Genomic DNA, 20,126 nt, shown 5'->3' on the forward strand with positions numbered 1-20,126 from the left:
CCTGTACTTTCTACTTCTTACATGTTGAACACAAATACCTGTACTTTCTACTTCTCACATGTTGAACCCAAATACCAGTACTTTCTACTTCTTACATGTTGAACACAAATACCTGTACTTTCTACTTCTTACATGTTGAACTCAAATACCTGTACTTTCTACTTCTTACATGTTGAACACAAATACCTGTACTTTCTACTTCTTACATGTTGAACACAAATACCTGTACTTTCTACTTCTTACATGTTGAACACAAATACCTGTACTTTCTACTTCTTACATGTTGAACTCAAATACCTGTACTTTCTACTTCTTACATGTTGAACCCAAATACCTGTACTTTCTACTTCTTACATGTTGAACACAAATACGTGTACTTTCTACTTCTCACATGTTGAACCCAAATACCTGTACTTTCTACTTCTTACATGTTGAACACAAATACCTGTACTTTCTACTTCTTACATGTTGAACCCAAATACCTGGACTTTCTACTTCTTATATGTTGAACTCAAATACCTGTACTTTCTACTTCTTATATGTTGAACCCAAATACCTGTACTTTCTACTTCTTACATGTTGAACTCAAATACCTGTACTTTCTACTTCTTACATGTTGAACACAAATACCTGTACTTTCTACTTCTTACATGTTGAACCCAAATACCTGTACTTTCTACTTCTTACATGTTGAACTCAAATACCTGTACTTTCTACTTCTTACATGTTGAAATCAAATACCTGTACTTTCTACTTCTCACATGTTGAACCCAAATACCTGTACTTTCTACTTCTTACATGTTGAACCCAAATACCTGTACTTTCTACTTCTTACATGTTGAACACAAATACCTGTACTTTCTACTTCTTACATGTTGAACCCAAATACCTGTACTTTCTACTTCTTACATGTTGAACCCAAATACCTGTACTTTCTACTTCTTACATGTTGAACACAAATACCTGTACTTTCTACTTCTTACATGTTGAACCCAAATACCTGTACTTTCTACTTCTTACATGTTGAACACAAATACCTGTACTTTCTACTTCTTACATGTTGAACTCAAATACATGTACTTTCTACTTCTTACATGTTGAACACAAATACCTGTACTTTCTACTTCTTACATGTTGAACACAAATACCTGTACTTTCTACTTCTTACATGTTGAACACAAATACCTACTTTCTACTTCTTACATGTTGAACACAAATACCTGTACTTTCTAGTTCTTACATGTTGAACACAAATACCTGTACTTTCTACTTCTTACATGTTGAACACAAATACCTGTACTTTCTACTTCTTACATGTTGAACACAAATACCTGTACTTTCTACTTCTTACATGTTGAACTCAAATACCTGTACTTTCTACTTCTTACATGTTGAACTCAAATACCTGTACTTTCTACTTCTTACATGTTGAACTCAAATACCTGTACTTTCTACTTCTTACATGTTGAACACAAATACCTGTACTTTCTACTTCTTACATGTTGAACTCAAATACCTGTACTTTCTACTTTTTACATGTTGACCCAAATACCTGTACTTTCTACTTCTTACATGTTGAACACAAATACCTGTACTTTCTACTTCTCACATGTTGAACACAAATACCTGTACTTTCTACTTCTTACATGTTGAACCCAAATACCTGTACTTTCTACTTCTCACATGTTGAACACAAATACCTGTACTTTCTACTTCTTACATGTTGAACTCAAATACCTGTACTTTCTACTTCTTACATGTTGAACCCAAATACCTGTACTTTCTACTTCTTACATGTTGAACACAAATACCTGTACTTTCTACTTCTCACATGTTGAACCCAAATACCTGTACTTTCTACTTCTTACATGTTGAACTCAAATACCTGTACTTTCTACTTCTTACATTTTGAACACAAATACCTGTACTTTCTAGTTCTTACATGTTGAACACAAATACCTGTACTTTCTACTTCTTACATGTTGAACTCAAATACCTGTACTTTCTTCTTACATTTTGAACACAACTTACATTTTGAACACAAATACCTGTACTTTCTAGTTCTTACATGTTGAACACAAATACCTGTACTTTGTACTTCTTACATGTTGAACACAAATACCTACTTTCTACTTCTTACATTTTGAACACAAATACCTGTACTTTCTAGTTCTTACATGTTGAACACAAATACCTGTACTTTCTACTTCTTACATGTTGAACACAAATACCTGTACTTTCTACTTCTTACATGTTGAACACAAATACCTGTACTTTCTACTTCTTACATGTTGAAACCAAATACCTGTACTTTCTACATGTTGAACTCAAATACCTGTACTTTCTACTTCTTACATGTTGAACTCAAATACCTGTACTTTCTACTTCTTACATGTTGAACTCAAATACCTGTACTTTCTACTTCTTACATGTTGAACACAAATACCTGTACTTTCTACTTCTTACATGTTGAACCCAAATACCTGTACTTTCTACTTCTTACATGTTGAACCCAAATACCTGTACTTTCTACTTCTCACATGTTGAACACAAATACCTGTACTTTCTACTTCTTACATGTTGAACTCAAATACCTGTACTTTCTACTTCTTACATGTTGAACTCAAATACCTGTACTTTCTACTTCTCACATGTTGAACCCAAATACCTGTACTTTCTACTTCTCACATGTTGAACCCAAATACCTGTACTTTCTACTTCTCACATGTTGAACACAAATACCTGTACTTTCTACTTCTTACATGTTGAACACAAATACCTGTACCTTCTACTTCTTACATGTTGAACCCAAATACCTGTACTTTCTACTTCTTACATGTTGAACTCAAATACCTGTACTTTCTACTTCTTACATGTTGAACTCAAATACCTGTACTTTCTACTTCTTACATGTTGAACTCAAATACCTGTACTTTCTACTTCTTACATGTTGAACACAAATACCTGTACTTTCTACTTCTCACATGTTGAACTCAAATACCTGTACTTTCTACTTCTTATATGTTGAACTCAAATACTTGTACTTTCTACTTCTCTCATTTCCCAAACAGCTGGTTCCTTTAGTCTGAATGTGTGTTTGATGCGTGATCATTATTCTTTAGAGTCATTGCGTGCCTATTGATTTGAACACGATCCGTGTATCCATCATTTCCTGGTCTTCTCTAAAGAAGAGGGACCAATGGAAACGTTGTCATGTTGCCGTTGTTCAGCATGGAAACATTCATTAGCTAACAATGACATTATTGTTCTATTAATATAAAGGGAGGTCAGGTACTCTTTAAAACAGCTGCTAGTTATGGGTACTTTTTACTGAAGTACATTTCAAAGCCTCTTTACTTTCACTTGAGTAAAGAAGTTTAGTCAGTACTTCTACTTTTACCAGAGTATTTTTAAACACGAGTATCTCTACTTCTACTTGAGTACAGGATGTGTGTACTTTTGCCCTCTCTGCTTAATGCACCTGAATCTCCCTCCAGATATAATTAAACATCTATTGTATCTTATCTAATTCCCCCCTGTGTGAGTACCCACCCTGCAGGCGCCACACTGCCAGTGCGAGCCTCCGTCTTTGGGCTTGAACTCGTCCGGCAGACACTTGAGATGGTAGACTCTGAAGCAGTTGTCACACTCGAGCACGTCTCCCGGGAGGTGGCACTCGAAGCAGTACCAGTCGTGGCTCTCTGCCTCCCATTCCTGCTGAGGAGACACAGCAGAGAAACATCTGGTGACCCCTTCCCCCCACTCCGACCTCAGACACAGCAGGGGGGGGGGGGGGACGACGCCGACAAGACCTTAAAGTCCTCCATCTTTAACAGAAACTAGATGTTGAGAATTGTACTCAGGGTGTCGGGGGTTTGATGTTGGATCCCACGCCTCTAAACTCATCTGGAAACAAAGTCTATATGGCCTGCACTCCCAAGATTCAAAACTAAAGTGAGAACAGAACTAGGTAAACAAGCTTTTAAATATGCTGCCCCTTCTGCTTGGAATAATGTACAGAAGGAGCTGAAACTCTCAGATTTGATCAAGTCCATCTTAAAGGACAGAGAACAAGAAACCATTGGTCGATGTGATTGCTCTTATATCCCCTAATTCAAGTCGTTTTAAAATGGTGCTTGTTTTAAATGTTTTATAACAGTGCATTGTATTTGCCTATTGACTGGTTAGTCATTAGTGTTTTACAGCTGTATGTATTGTGTTCATTTGTTGTAACTTTGTTCATGCTGCCCTCTTGGCCAGGTCGTTCTTTAAAGAAGAGAGACCTTAATCTCAATGAGGCTTTTACCTGGTTGAATAAAGGATATATATGGATGCATTTGATTGAAATTGTTCTTAATTTGCCTGCATTTTTTTATTTGTTTTGACCAAAAAAACCAGATTTCCTCTGATTAATAAGATTGTGTTTGAAGTACCAGGTTAAATTAAAGGAGATAAGTTCAAAAAGACCCTCGAGACACAGCAGAGGGGAAGACAAGACCTTAAAGTCCTCTATCTTTAAGGGAAACTACATCTGAGGCGAACAGGTTTTAGGAGGATTGGACTCTGGGTGTCGGGGGGTTTCAGGTTCGTTCAAAAGCTCTATAATTAACAGCTTCACTCGAGAAATGATCTGGATGAGTTTGATTCAATTGTTCTTAATTCGTCCGCATTTTTAAGATCGTGTTTGAAGTACCAGGTTAAATCAAAAGGTGAAAAGTCTCCGAGATGAACTGAGGATTGTAAACTTCTTAGCACTCCTTGTTTTTTGTATTTTTCTTTCTGCCCCTCGATGTGAATGTGGAAGTGAACTTAGAGTAATATAGTATTTAATAAACGGTGGTGGTTTTGGTGGAGCACACCATGAAAGTGGGGGTGAAACAAAAGGCCAAATCGTTTCTGTTCCGAGCTGCTAAGAAGTAAAGGATCTTCTGTTCTGCTTTTCTAAATCATTGTAAATATATCTAACCCAAGCCGTGTTCAGATGCAACCAGCAGCTTTGGGAATTTGTGACTTTCTGGCCAATCAAATACTTAATTACTCAAATTCCCGTCATCATGGTCAGATTAAACCCACTCAAACCAGTCCATGTGAAGTGAAACCGCTGAACTTTAAAGGGGTAACTTAACTGTGCAGATCCATCCACAGATTCCTGAAAAGGTGCATCTACTTTTTGGAGCGTAACAGCCTCTTCTCACCCACACAAACACTTGACAAAATAGAAAATGGAGCTCGTGTTCTGTCCAATGTCAAGAGTCACTTCACTAAGACTTCAAAAAGGCTGCAGCTCTCTGAGCCAAGCACAGAAGAAGTGGAGAGAATTGGGACCCAAGCCAAAAACAGATATTACAGATGTTTGAAACAATAACAAAACATATGAATGTCTTCCAAAAGGGTTCCACCAAAGCACCATGTGAAGAAATCTGATGAAAAAGGCAGAACATTAGGGGTGCATGATTTGGAAAAAATAACTATTTGCAATTATTTTGACCAATTTTCAGTTACGATATGGGATGGATTGATTATTTATGTATCATTATCATTGGAGGAATATATTAAAATGGTGCAATTTTGACGATGTGTACCAAATAAATGTCAGTGTTGTTAAGTGTTATGATTGGCGGGGATATCTCTGCAGCTTACAAATGATAATAATATTGCACTAGTTCATACATTTCAGCTAATTGTGCAGCCCATTTTAAAACAAAAGCAGATATACTGTAGGAATGTCTGCTAAGACGCTGCAAATGTAAGATATTCTGGTCAAATCGGGTTGAACCAAAGCCCAAACCAGTAAAATCAGGCAGCCAAAAACTCTGCCTTTGGGTTCAAATCTCTTCTCCAAACATCTGTGAAATACCTCAGTGCTTTTTGGCGGGACAAATGGGGCTAAAAGCGGCTTGGACTTCCTGCTCTGGTTAATAAATTTGAATTTTCTAAATACCTGCACAAAAACAACCCAGAGATTCATCTCCCGTCTCTTTTAGAGGTAAACTGCATTGCTTCAAAATGACAGCAACTCGTACCCTATCAAACTTTGCAATAACAACAATACTTGAGCGATATAACCTGTGCAATTACTCAACTGTGCAATGTTCTTTTTAATTGGATTATGACTGTATGACACTGCATCTAGATTTATTATTATATATATCTCTTTATTCTTAAATGGGGCATCAGGCGAAAAAGCCCAACTTCCTCCCAGGGTAAATAAAGTCTTCTGATCCTAAAGTTTATATCCAACTTCCCCAAAAATTTAAATAAATCAAAGATAAATCATTCATTTTTTAGAAGCTTGTAAAGCACTCCGAGAAGTACAAAACAGGGTGTTAAGATGAGAACTGCATTGGTACAAGGAAATTAAATCAAATAATGTGCATTTTGGCTTTTTTTTGTACAGTTTAATATTGTTTAAAGTCAAAGTGCATCAACACATCACATCATGCTTTACAAGTGAGCACATTCATGTTAGTTTAACTCATGAAGATATAACATTCCTTCTTTAAAAAGGCAAAGGTAGGTTAAAAAGTGAGTTTATTTAGGGAAAACCTGGTTTAATCCAGTCTGAATTGAAGCAAGAGAGCATTAAAAACATTAGTTTTTTGAAGACTGAGCTATTTTAAGTGTTATGATTGGTGTTTAAGCTCCGTTATTATCTGCTTGAGGACAAAAATGATTCCTAAAAGGTCATCATGAGGACACAGTGCATGCCAGCTGGGTTTTCTCCAGGCAGCTGTCTCCATGTAGCAGCTGTTTAACTTCTTATATTTAAACTCTGTCCACTAAGTGACCGTTAACTAAACCCATCGCTGTCAGATTCAGTTCTAGCAGCAGGCATGGAAACATCACCACCACACAAACACACATCCTTCCCCCGACTCCTGTTGCATCGATTAAAAATAAAGAAATAAAAGAAACACGCATGCAAGACAGAAGAAGATCACGGTTAACACACCCCCCCCTGAGGAGAAACACTACCACACAGATGCTTGCTACCAACCTGCAGCTATGCTTACATTGCTTGTTGTGATCTCATTAACAATTTGGTGTTCAAGGTGAATTTACACTTGATATTTGACTCTGGTCGGCACCGTTTGAATGCCAAGGACTATGGAAAGCTTTGAGCTGCGCCTAGTGAGTGTCTCCATTTTTTTAAATCAAGCAAAAGCACATCTATAGATAAGTAGCGAGCACACATTTCATCAAGATCAAAGAGCACTTCTACAAGACATTTGGCTACAGAGCTGCATTGGACTTTCATGAAGCTTTTCACAGCAGAATCAAAAAAGGACAGCAGGTAGCTTCTGGCAGTGTGTTTAATATAATAAAATGGTGCAGTGAGTCAACCAGGAAGTTAGCATCGCAAGGGCTCCTTAGCGTAAAGCCAAGGGGATTGATTCATTGGATCTTTGGCTGACGCATGTTTAGGATACTTACAGGTTTTGTTCAGCAGGATCAACTTTCACACAAATGTTCTGAATTTGAAGCGTAAATGCAATCTCCAATTGCTAATGTTGGGCTATAAAAGAACTACAGCACGGTCACATGACTTCACGTCTCCACCGCTAAGCTAAAGGTGGCTAATGTTGGGCTATAAAAGAACTACAGCACGGTCACATGACTTCACGTCACCACGCTAAGCTAAAGGAGGCTAATGTTGAGCTATAAAGGAACTACAGCACGGTCACATGACTTCACGTCACCACGCTAAGCTAAAGGCGGCTAATGTTGGGCTATAAAGGAACTACAGCACGGTCACATGACTTCACGTCTCCACCGCTAAGCTAAAGGTGGCTAATGTTGGGCTATAAAGGAACTACAGCACGGTCACATGACTTCACGTCACCACGCTAAGCTAAAGGTGGCTAATGTTGGGCTATAAAAGAACTACAGCACGGTCACATGACTTCACGTCACCACGCTAAGCTAAAGGTGGCTAATGTTGGGCTATAAAAGAACTACAGCACGGTCACATGACTTCACGTCACCACGCTAAGCTAAAGGTGGCTAATGTTGGGTGTGATGATGTTTTAGTCGTCTCATTTAGACACATGTTAACCATAAAATACATCACTAAATTCACCAGTTGGGTATTTAGTGACGTATTTTATGTCGTAGAATACAAATCTCTTCAGCTTGTGTTAACCACAGACCTTATTTTCTAACAAAAATCATGATGTAAAAACTGTTGAGACACGGGCCCCGAAGCTGTAAAACTGCTGACTCATTCCTTGGTTGAAGGACTCATTCCTGCACCACTCTTTAGGCTGTAGGCAATTCAGATTGTGTTATAATTTGGTTTAAAGGTGCATCTCACAGGCTCACTCACAAACAGTGCAAGAATACTTTATAATTATATTTGAACACAGCCTTCAGCACTGACCAGAACAAACTGCCGTCTCAATTCTTTTGCAGCCGGCACGGAAAAGATTCACTCAAATCCCAGCCTGGCTGCATGTGGCGATTTCTCACAGCTTGATGTTAGTTGGGGGGGGGGGTTTGATAATAAATATTCAGCCCTTACCTTGTTTCCCTCTGCTTCCGGCTCCTGTGATTGCAAGAGATTCAGAGAGTAGTGTTTATAAGTCCGGCTGCTAAAACAAAACACCTTGATCTCCGCTGGACATTGGAGTCATGTTGTGTTTTTCTATCATATCAATTACTTCTGTTGACACTACAGCCATTCCATTCCCCAATCATCGTGTAATCGTGACACCTTGGATGCAAAGGTTTCATCTAGAAAATGTCAATAACACTGACTTTTTGTGTATAAGCATTTATCACATTAAAACTAAGAGTCCTTTCAGTTATTTCCTGCTTGATATGTCTTTCCTTTGAATCACAGATGATGCGCTTGTTTAAATATTTCGTGGTGAGACATCAACATTACTGGTATTTCATTCCTAAATCTTACATATTGTGTCCCATTACTATTCTCTGGCTTGTAATCCCAACACCTTGGATGCTGGATTGGTATTTTCTTGGTAACTACTCAATTTTAAAACAAATACAATAATCCTAGTTTCAAATAACTCAAATCACAACAGCTGTTTCTGACTTTCCTGCACTTGGATGCTTGTAGTTTTAAAGCATGACAGATACTGCGAGCATCCTCTTGCAAAAAGCACTGGGATTAAAGCATCCACCAGATACACAACGTTAAAGCCACAGTAATCCATTAAGTGCTCTTTGCGTAACACATGGTGGATTCTCCCCAGGTAGTGCTGCTCTGAAACCACTGACACATAAGAGCATCTCTAGCAGTGAACTAGCAGGGGAAATAAGACGGAATTACAGCAGGGCGTTCACATGAGAAGAATCAAAAAAGTTAATATCACATCTCTCACAGAGGAGGGATGCTCGAGCACACAAGCAGGGAACTAAAGAGTCCTCATCTTAATCATTCTTGATCTCTCTCTGTGTGTGGTGTGTGGTGTGTGTGTGTGTGTGGTGTGTGTGTGTGTGTGTGTGTGTGTGTGTGTGTGTGTGTGTGTGTGTGTGTGTGTGTGTGTGTGTGTGTGTGTGTGTGTGTGTGTGTGTGTGTGTGTGTGTGTGTGTGTGTGTGTGTGTGTGTGTGTGTGTGTGTGTGTGTGTGTGTGTGTTGTTTAACACTGTGTTCACACTGCGAGCAACTCGACAGATGGACGGCTTCGTGACATAATCTGTGAGCTCGTCTCAAATATGGAACTTGATGCAAATGACTGAAACTGTGTAAACTAAAAGGACTAGTTTCTCGTTATTAGCAGAGAGAGAGAGTCTGTTTATTATCAGGACATTAGGGGCTTTTTCATTCATTAATATCGCTTTCTTCTCGTCATGCATCTCAGTTTATAAAGACATTAATAAAGGGAAGCAGTATTTTGGAAGTGAACTATCAAAAAACGTAAGCTATTAATAAAAACTGACATCCGATTGATTAAGTGACATAAGCAGCTATTCTACAAGACTTTTAGTATAATTGCAATCATTAAAGGAGCCGTCTACAATTAGTCAATTAACCAATTAGTCGATCAAGTAATTTTAAAGCAGAAATGTCTAACTTTCTCCGTGGGATATCAGAAGTTTCTCTCATATTAAATGACTAGTTTTTAGTACCTTTCTGGTTTAAAAGAATCTCATCGAGTTTAGGAAACTGTTAGAGGCATTTTTCAGTGACGTTTTATTATGCAAAAGTATTAGATAATTCAAGACGATACAAAGCAGACGAGCCTCAACTGTTACTGTCTATTTTAACAGTTGAGCTTTGATTGGCTAGAATGATATTTCTGGTTTTGAAAGCTTCTACTGCATCTTACAACTAAAGCCCATCAATTGGAAAACAATTAAGAAGACCAGTAAAAGCTAACAGTTGTTCATATTCAGCAGGAAATGTTGGACTTCCAGTGATTTCTCCAAAGTGTTGCTCACAGTGTGAACACAGACACACACCAAGTAAATATCAGACATACAAATTGTGAATCTGATCTTTTTGGGGATCAGTAACACATACTCGAGAAATGATTCCCTGTTCAGTCTGCTTTAGTGAATGTTACTTTGATTGTTGTGCTTTTATGCATGTCTTAATGTGTGCATGTGTATAAATGTGTCTGTTGATTGTGTATATTAGTGTTGCACGGTGTACCGATACTTGAAAGGTACCGCGATACCCTGCCGTTAAAAACGGTACGATTCCTCCGTTTCATTAGTATCGGTACTTTAAGAATGACGGGGGAAAGTACTCCGGTGAGAAAGCGCCGTTTTAATAAGAGCCGTGTGTGTTCAGCGCTCTGCTTCCACTCCCTGCACTGCAGCCGTGCCTGCAGTCCCGCCCCTCTCAAGCACGCTCTAAGTCCCTCCCCTCTCAAGCACGCTCTAAGTCCCCCCCTCTCAAGCACGCTCTAAGTCCTCCCCTCTCAAGCACGCTCTAAGTCCCTCCCTCTCAAGCACGCTCTAAGTCCCTCCCCTCTCGTGCACGCTCTAAGTCCCTCCCTCTCGTGCACGCTCTAAGTCCCTCCCCTCTCAAGCACGCTCTAAGTCCCTCCCTCTCTCGCACGCTCTAAGTCCCTCCCCTCTCTCGTGCACGCTCTAAGTCCCTCCCCTCTCAAGCACGCTCTAAGTCCCTCCCCTCTCTCGTGCACGCTCTAAGTCCCTCCCCTCTCTCGTGCACGCTCTAAGTCCCTCCCCTCTCAAGCACGCTCTAAGTCCCTCCCCTCTCTCGTGCACGCTCTAAGTCCCTCCCCTCTCAAGCACGCTCTAAGTCCCTCCCCTCTCAAGCACGCTCTAAGTCCCTCCCCTCTCAAGCACGCTCTAAGTCCCTCCCCTCTCTCGTGCACGCTCTAAGTCCCTCCCCTCTCTCGTGCACGCTCTAAGTCCCTCCCCTCTCAAGCACGCTCTAAGTCCCTCCCCTCTCTCGTGCACGCTCTAAGTCCCTCCCCTCTCAAGCACGCTCTAAGTGCCTCCCCTCTCTCGTGCACGCTCTGGCTGCCAGAGCATGTGAGAAAGCGAGAAGCACGGCTGCAAGTGGGAGTGCAGCTGCCGCTGGGCCTCGGCTTGTTGACAACAAAGACGCCAGAAGCGAAGTATTTGAGCGATATCTCTGACAGTGAGGGCAAGCCTACGGACACCACGAGGCCTGTCTGTAGGCATTTATTAATTTAGTTTAATACGAATTATTGTCATTTATTTTATTTATTGTTCTCATTGTTTAAAAGTGTGTGTTCTGGTTCTGGTGTGAAATAAAGCACAATAATTACATTTAAGACTGTTTCCCTTTTTTTAAGAAAAGTATCGAAAAATAATCGGAATCGCAATTCTTGACTTGGTATCGGTATCGAAACTAAAATGTTGGTATCGTGACAACACTAGTGTATATATATATTTGGATTGTGGGAACAGTATTTCGACCTGTCTGTACACACAAACTGAAAGATTGACGATGACTTTGACTTTTGAGGAAAAACACCAAACGTTGTGTAGTTCCTGCTTCTTAAATGTTGAGTTCTAATGCTTTTCAGTGTATTCGTAAATGTATTTGTCGTGGGTTTGGGAGTATTGGTTGTATAAAACCAGCAGTCTGAAACCCAATGAAGGTGTTTTCCATAGTTGAGCTCACCATCTCGTCCCCGGGCAGCCAGTATCCCTCCTGCTCGATGCCGGCCTTCGATCCTTTGTATCCGACGGTCAGCGTCTCCACCACCAGCCCGTCCTTCACCGCCAGGCTCAGCTGCCGCGCCGTCTCCTTCGGGTGCATCCCGAACATCCGGCTCAGGTACCTGGACGGCAGGTGAGGAGGAGGATTTGAGTTTTGTGCAAACAGTTAATACATTATTTTAATGGTTACAAAATATGCTTTAAAGTTTACATCATTGAAACCAGGGCGGCACAATATTAAACCATTTGGTCTACTGCATTTTATGTCTTTTACTTTTATCAGCAGGAGAGGACTCTTTAAAGTAGAGACACTACATACTGATATACACCTGAATATCAGCAAGAGAGGACTCTTTAAAGTAGAGACACTACATGCTGATATACACCTGAATATCAGCAAGAGAGGACTCTTTAAAGTAGAGACACTACATGCTGATATACACCTGAACATCAGCAGCAGAGGACTCTTTAAAATAGAGACACTACATACTGATATACAACTGAATATCAGCAGGAGAGGACTCTTTAAAGTAGAGACACTACATACTGATATACACCTGAACATCAGCAGGAGAGGACTCTTTAAAGTAGAGACACTACATACTGATATACACCTGAACATCAGCAGGAGAGGACTCTTTAAAGTAGAGACACTACATACTGATATACACCTGAACATCAGCAGGAGAGGACTCTTTAAAGTAGAGACACTACATACTGATACCTGAACATCAGCAGGAGAGGACTCTTTAAAGTAGAGACACTACATACTGATATACACCTGAACATCAGCAGGAGAGGACTCTTTAAAGTAGAGACACTACATACTGATACCTGAACATCAGCAGGAGAGGACTCTTTAAAGTAGAGACACTACATGCTGATATACACCTGAACATCAGCAGGAAAGGACTCTTTAAAGTAGAGACACTACATACTGATATACACCTGAACATCAGCAGGAGAGGACTCTTTAAAGTAGAGACACTACATGCTGATATACACCTGAACATCAGCAGGAGAGGACTCTTTAAAGTAGAGACACTACATACTGATATACACCTGAACATCAGCAGCAGAGGACTCTTTAAAGTAGAGACGCTACATACTGATATACACCTGAACATCAGCAGGAGAGCACTCTTTAAAGTAGAGACACTACATACTGATATACACCTGAACATCAACAGCAGAGGACTCTTTAAAGTAGAGACGCTACATACTGATATACACCTGAACATTAGCAGGAGAGGACTCTTTAAAGTAGAGACACTACATACTGATATACACCTGAATATCAGCAGGAGAGGACTCTTTAAAGTAGAGACACTACATACTGATATACACCTGAACATCAGCAGGAGAGGACTCTTTAAAGTAGAGACACTACATACTGATATACACCTGAACATCAGCAGGAGAGGACTCTTTAAAGTAGAGACACTACATACCGATATACACCTGAACATCAGCAGGAGAGGACTCTTTAAAGTAGAGACACTACATACTAATATACACCTGAACATCAGCAGGAGAGCACTCTTTAAAGTAGAGACACTACATACTGATATACACCTGAACATCAGCAGGAGAGGACTCTTTAAAGTAGAGACACTACATACTGATATCCACCTGAACATCAGCAGGAGCGGGACTCTTTAAAGTAGAGACACTATATACTGATATACACTTGAACATCAGCAGGAGAGGACTCTTTAAAGTAGAGACACTACATACTGATATACACTTGAACATCAGCAGGAGAGGACTCTTTAAAGTAGAGACACTACATACTGATATACACCTGAACATCAGCAGCAGAGGACTCTTTAAAATAGAGACACTACATACTGATATACACCTGAATATCAGCAGCAGAGGACTCTTTAAAATAGAGACACTACATACTGATATACACCTGAATATCAGCAGGAGAGGACTCTTTAAAGTAGAGACACTACATACTGATATACACCTGAACATCAGCAGGAGAGGACTCTTTAAAGTAGATACACTACATACTGATATACACTTGAACATCAGCAGGAGAGGACTCTTTAAAGTAGAGACACTACATACTGATATACACTTGAACATCAGCAGGAGAGAACTCTTTAAAGTAGAGACACTATATACTGATATACACTTGAACATCAGCAGGAGAGGACTCTTTAAAGTAGAGACACTACATACTGATATACACTTGAACATTAGCAGGAGAGGACTCTTTAAAGTAGAGACACTACATACTGATATACACCTGAACATCAGCAGGAGAGGACTCTTTAAAGTAGAGACACTACATACTGATATACACTTGAACATCAGCAGGAGAGGACTCTTTAAAGTAGAGACACTACATACTGATATACACCTGAACATCAGCAGGAGAGCACTCTTTAAAGTAGAGACACTACATACTGATATACACCTGAACATCAGCAGGAGAGGACTCTTTAAAGTAGAGACACTATATACTGATATACACTTGAACATCAGCAGGAGAGGACTCTTTAAAGTAGAGACACTACATACTGATATACACCTGAACATCAGCAGGAGAGGACTCTTTAAAGTAGAGACACTACATACTGATATACACCTGAACATCAGCAGGAGAGGACTCTTTAAAGTAGAGACACTACATACTGATATACACCTGAACATCAGCAGGAGAGGACTCTTTAAAGTAGAGACACTACATACTGATATACACCTGAACATCAGCAGGAGAGGACTCTTTAAAGTAGAGACACTACATACTGATATACACCTGAACATCAGCAGGAGAGGACTCTTTAAAGTAGAGACACTACATACTGATATACACCTGAACATCAGCACTGTTGATAAAATAAAACCATATTTCTCATCAGTTTCCTCTTGTAATGCTTGCAAACAATTTTAAATAATGTCCTACAGCTTGATTGCACAGACTGGCAGTGAAGCTCTGAGCTGAGGTCATGTATCCTCGACTGACAGCCAATGAGGAGAATACGTCAGGTGAGTGTGTGTTTACTCCTGACTGACAAAGAACAGGCGTATTGTGTGTCTGTGAGGTGAGCACCTGTCAGACACCATGACTTAAACCAGTATGATTTTAAAATCAAAGTAACAGGAAATCCAAACATCCACAAAAAGCAAAAAAGGGCTTTTAAATATCTCTCTCTTACTACCGTCAACTGCAAATGTATATCTGGTTGTTTGTTACACGTGATTGGTAACTAAATATCTCATAACACATCAAATGTCAGTCTCTTGTCAGTAAGTAGTTGAACAATAAATGTCCAAATAGCAAATTTTCCCGACTTCCAAAACCCGAAGATATTTTGTTCTAAATAATAATATAAAACAGAGAAAATTATTAAAAACATACACTTTTATATATTATTTTTGTTAATAAATTCATGATTAAATGGCTGTCAAACCATACAAAATGTCATCCCAATTCATTTAAAAATGTCCAACTGTCCTTGAACGAGTCTGTGAGAAATGTAGTAATCCAATGACATTTCTCACGGACAGTTCAAGGACAGAATGAAATGTCATTTCTGACATTTCATTCTGTGTATTTTATTAAGATAACTTGTTGTTCGTTCACCTCTTTTCAGTAGGGAAAACATTAGGAGAAATGTTGCTCTACAAACGCCCTTCTAGTTTGGACTATAACACGTAAATGAATTTCACAGTTGGTCAAACACACACTCCAGGTTTTGTTAATTATCAAAAAGCCTCGTTAATGATTAAGTGACTAGTTTCAAAAAGCCAGACTAATGTGTCTCAATGATTAAATATCCATCATGTGAGAGAGTTAATTATGTGTACGCTGCCTCACTGACTTCATTCTGATCAATAGGGCCACTTCTTAATACCAATCAGCAGTGCTAAACATGTAAATATTTCCTGCACACTAACAGTTACCTATTTTATATTTACAACCATGACTATATAGTTAGATTTTAAAGAAAAAAATCCACTTTTTATTTTATAATCACAACATAATTTTCCACCATTTCAAAGTCACCTCCCTCTTTACCACAAAAATATAGTTTGGAGAAATTAAGCTAAGTGTGTGTGTGTGTGTGTGTGTGTGTGTGTGTGTGTGTGTGTGTGTGTGTGTATGTGTGTGCGTGTGCCGCTGCTTGCTGTTGCCATGACAACAGCCACTCGTTGTCAGGTACTGTTTTTGGCTACGAGAAGCGCTAAATGTCTCGTTTGGCCTAATGGTGATCTGTCGTCTGTCATTGTGGGAAAAACTAAACATCACCACCACACAAACACACATCCTTCCCCCGACTCCTGTTGCATCGATTAAAAATAAAGAAATAAAAGAAACACGCATGCAAGACAGAAGAAGATCACGGTTAACACACACCCCCCTGAGGAGAAACACTACCACACAGATGCTTGCTACCAACCTGCAGCTATGCTTACATTGCTTGTTGTGATCTCATTAACAATTTGGTGTTCAAGGTGAATTTACACTTGATATTTGACTCTGGTCGGCACCGTTTGAATGCCAAGGACTATGGAAAGCTTTGAGCTGCGCCTAGTGAGTGTCTCCATTTTTTTAAATCAAGCAAAAGCACATCTATAGATAAGTAGCGAGCACACATTTCATCAAGATCACAGAGCACTTCTACAAGACATTTGGCTACAGAGCTGCATTGGACTTTCATGAAGCTTTTTCACAGCAGAATCAAAAAGGACAGCAGGTAGCTTCTGGCAGTGTGTTTAATATAATAAAATGGTGCAGTGAGTCAACCAGGAAGTTAGCATCGCAAGGGCTCCTTAGCGTAAAGCCAAGGGGATTGATTCATTGGATCTTTGGCTGACGCATGTTTAGGATACTTACAGGTTTTGTTCAGCAGGATCAACTTTCACACAAATGTTCTGAATTTGAAGCGTAAATGCAATCTCCAATTGCTAATGTTGGGCTATAAAAGAACTACAGCACGGTCACATGACTTCACGTCACCACGCTAAGCTAAAGGAGGCTAATGTTGGGCTATAAAGGAACTACAGCACGGTCACATGACTTCATGTCACCACGCTAAGCTAAAGGAGGCTAATGTTGGGCTATAAAGGAACTACAGCACGGTCACATGACTTCACGTCACCACCGCTAAGCTAAAGGAGGCTAATGTTTGGGCTATAAAGGAACTACAGCACGTCACAATGACTTCACAAGTCACCACCGCTAAGCTACAGGAGGGCTAATGGTGGGGCTATAAAGGAACTACAGCACGGTCACATGACTTTACGTCTCCCCACCGCTAAGCTAAAGGAGGCTAATGTTGGGCTATAAAGGTAACTACAGCACGGTCACATGAACCTTTACTCACCACCGCTAAGCTAAAGGTGGCTAATGTTGGGCTATAAAGGAACTACAGCACGGTCACATGACTTCACTTCACCACCGCTAAGCTAAAGGAGGCTAATGTTGGGCTATAGAGGAACTACAGCACGGTCACATGACTTCACCACCGCTAAGCTAAAGGAGGCTAATGTTGGGCTATAAAGGAACTACAGCACGGTCACATGACGTCACCACCGCTAAGCTAAGGAGGCTAATGTTGGGCTATAAAGGAACTACAGCACGGTCACATGACTTCACGTCACCACCGCTAAGCTAAAGGAGGCTAATGTTGGGCTATAAAGGAACTACAGCACGGTCACATGACTTCACGTCACCACCGCTAAGCTAAAGGAGGCTAATGTTGGGCTATAAAAGGAACTACAGCACGGTCACATGACTTCACGTCACCACCGCTAAGCTAAAGGCGGCTAATGTTGGGTGTGATGACGTTTTAGTAGTAGATTTCACTCCACAGATCAAATAATAATTATGATGTTTAAGATGTAAAACGTGATTATATGGGGGTTATTGAGGATGCCGAATTCATTTATGACATTTAAAGGATGCAAAAAAAAGCTTATTTAATGAGAAATTGGGCATTTTTTGTACTACCATTGGGCTGATTTTGATTAGTTTTTGAGTCGTTTTTTTAAGTTTTAGACGACACTTTATCAGTTGGATTGGACATACAGCACATTTTAACTTAAATATTAAGGGTTAACTTCAACTCTGTTAAACGTTGTAGAATATTTCTGATCACAAGAATCCAAATAGTGCACAACACGTACATTTTTATTAACGGTCCAGTATACTCTTGAGTTCAAAATTGGATATAAGAAAGGCAAGTTACCAAAACAATATGGCTATGGCTAAACAAACAAATCCATAAAAGGCAGAAGAAATAATTTTTTTAAAGTACAATTGTTCAACCTAACCTGATGGGGGGAAATAAACGTGTAGCTTCTACTTAGAGAGAAATATAAGGTTCATGGTGAGAGTGGCAGTGAGCGAGTAAATCCAGAAGCTGTCAATCACTATTGATCGCTGATATGGAGTCATATCAAGCCTCAAGCACGTTAATTGATTAGTCAATCAACTGAGAATTCATCAGCAAATCTGTAGTGATTTACTCAAAAGGAAAGACACCAAACATTGTGTAGTTTCTGCTTCTCAAACGTTGAGTTTTTAACGCTTTTCTGTGTTTGTAAATGTATTTTTTGTGGGTTTGGGAGAATTGATTGGACAAAAACAGCAGTTTGAAAACCCAATTCCGGTGTTTTCCATAGTTGTGTCTAAAGCAAACTATGAGTTTTTCCATCACCCAGCAGATTTAGAATGGTCTTTATTTATGATTAGGGTTTGCCCTCTAGATTTTTCCTGTAAAATGTTAAAGTGAGGCCAGAAAACAATATTTCTGTTCGTCAAAACCGGTATAATTACTCCAGAAATATGAGTATCAAACAGAGGGTCAGACGGCTTCAAGTAAAGGCATGTTTGTGTTTCCCCCTCAGGTCATCAGCGTGTTGAATTCAATCCCTTGAACCTCTGTGAGTGGTGAATACCTCGCTTAAGGACATGTAAGAAGCCGATCTATACAAGAGTTTGATAGGTTAAAGACACCTTCAGGACAAAATCCCTCACAAAAAAACCCTTGCATTTTCACCTCTACTTCTTGAAAAAGGTATGTACTTAGTAGATCCACACCTCTGCATTGCCTCTCGCTTCATGCTGAGCGGTCCCAGAATAACCTGGACGCTGTTTCCAGAAAGCGCACAATGTCCCCTTTCAGTGCTGGGAACACTATAAACAAAATCCCATTCACCTCATCTGAACTGGCGCGGACAAATACAACTCACAGCTACCTGCATGTTTAGTTAGTTAGTGAGTTAGTTAGTTAGTGAGTTAGTTAGTGAGTTAGTGAGTTAGTGAGTTGGTTAGTGGGTGAGTTAGTGGGTGAGTTAGTGGGTGAGTTAGTGGGTGAGTTAGTGGGTGAGTTAGTGGGTGAGTTAGTGGGTGAGTTGGTGAGTTAGTGGGTGAGTTAGTGGGTGAGTTAGTGGGTGAGTTAGTGGGTGAGTTAGTGGGTGAGTTAGTGGGTGAGTTAGTGGGTGGGTGAGTTAGTTAGTGGGTGAGTTAGTGGGTGAGTTAGTGAGTTGGTGAGTTAGTTAGTGGGTGAGTTAGTTAGTGGGTGAGTTAGTGGGTGAGTTAGTGGGGTGGGTGGTGAGTGGGGTTGGTGAGGTGTGAGTTAGTGGGTGAGGTTAGTGATTATGGGTGAGTAGTGGGTGAGTTAGTGGGGGTTAGTGGGTGAGTTAGTGGGTGGGTGGGTGAGTTAGTGGGTGAGTTAGTGAGTTAGTGGGTGAGTTAGTGGGTGAGTTAGTGGGTGAGTTAGTGGGTGAGTTAGTGGGTGAGTTAGTGGGTGAGTTAGTGGGTAGTTAGTGGGTGAGTTAGTGGGTGAGTTAGTGAGTTGGTGAGTTAGTGGTGAGTTAGTTAGTGGGGTGAGTTAGTGGGTGAGTTAGTGGGTGAGTTAGTGGGTGAGTTAGTGGGTGAGTTAGTGGGTGAGTTAGTGGGTGAGTTAGTTAGTGGGTGAGTTAGTGGGTGAGTTAGTGAGTTAGTGAGTTGGTGAGTTGGTGAGTTGGTGAGTTAG

The 20,126-nt window shown here is 40.1% G+C and overlaps 1 protein-coding gene across 5 annotated transcripts in view; it reads right to left on the bottom strand.

The window, feature by feature from the left end:
* The window catches only part of zmynd11 (zinc finger, MYND-type containing 11), a 50,475-nt gene that overhangs the window by 22,988 nt on the left and 7,361 nt on the right, over positions 1 to 20,126 (bottom strand). For 4 of the 5 annotated variants that reach the window (XM_034208288.1, XM_034208286.1, XM_034208287.1 and 1 more), the window contains exons 3-5: positions 12,089 to 12,248; positions 8,522 to 8,545; positions 3,553 to 3,717 (exon numbers count right to left, since the gene is read on the bottom strand). In XM_034208288.1, coding sequence (XP_034064179.1) covers positions 3,553 to 3,717; positions 8,522 to 8,545; positions 12,089 to 12,248 — 349 coding nt within the window. The remainder of the gene's footprint in view (positions 1 to 3,552; positions 3,718 to 8,521; positions 8,546 to 12,088; positions 12,249 to 20,126) is intronic. The other variant, XM_034208285.1, reaches the window with a different exon arrangement.

The sequence above is a fragment of the Gymnodraco acuticeps genome, unplaced genomic scaffold (assembly GCF_902827175.1).
Source record: "Gymnodraco acuticeps unplaced genomic scaffold, fGymAcu1.1, whole genome shotgun sequence".
NCBI classification, from domain to species: Eukaryota; Metazoa; Chordata; class Actinopteri; order Perciformes; family Bathydraconidae; genus Gymnodraco; species Gymnodraco acuticeps.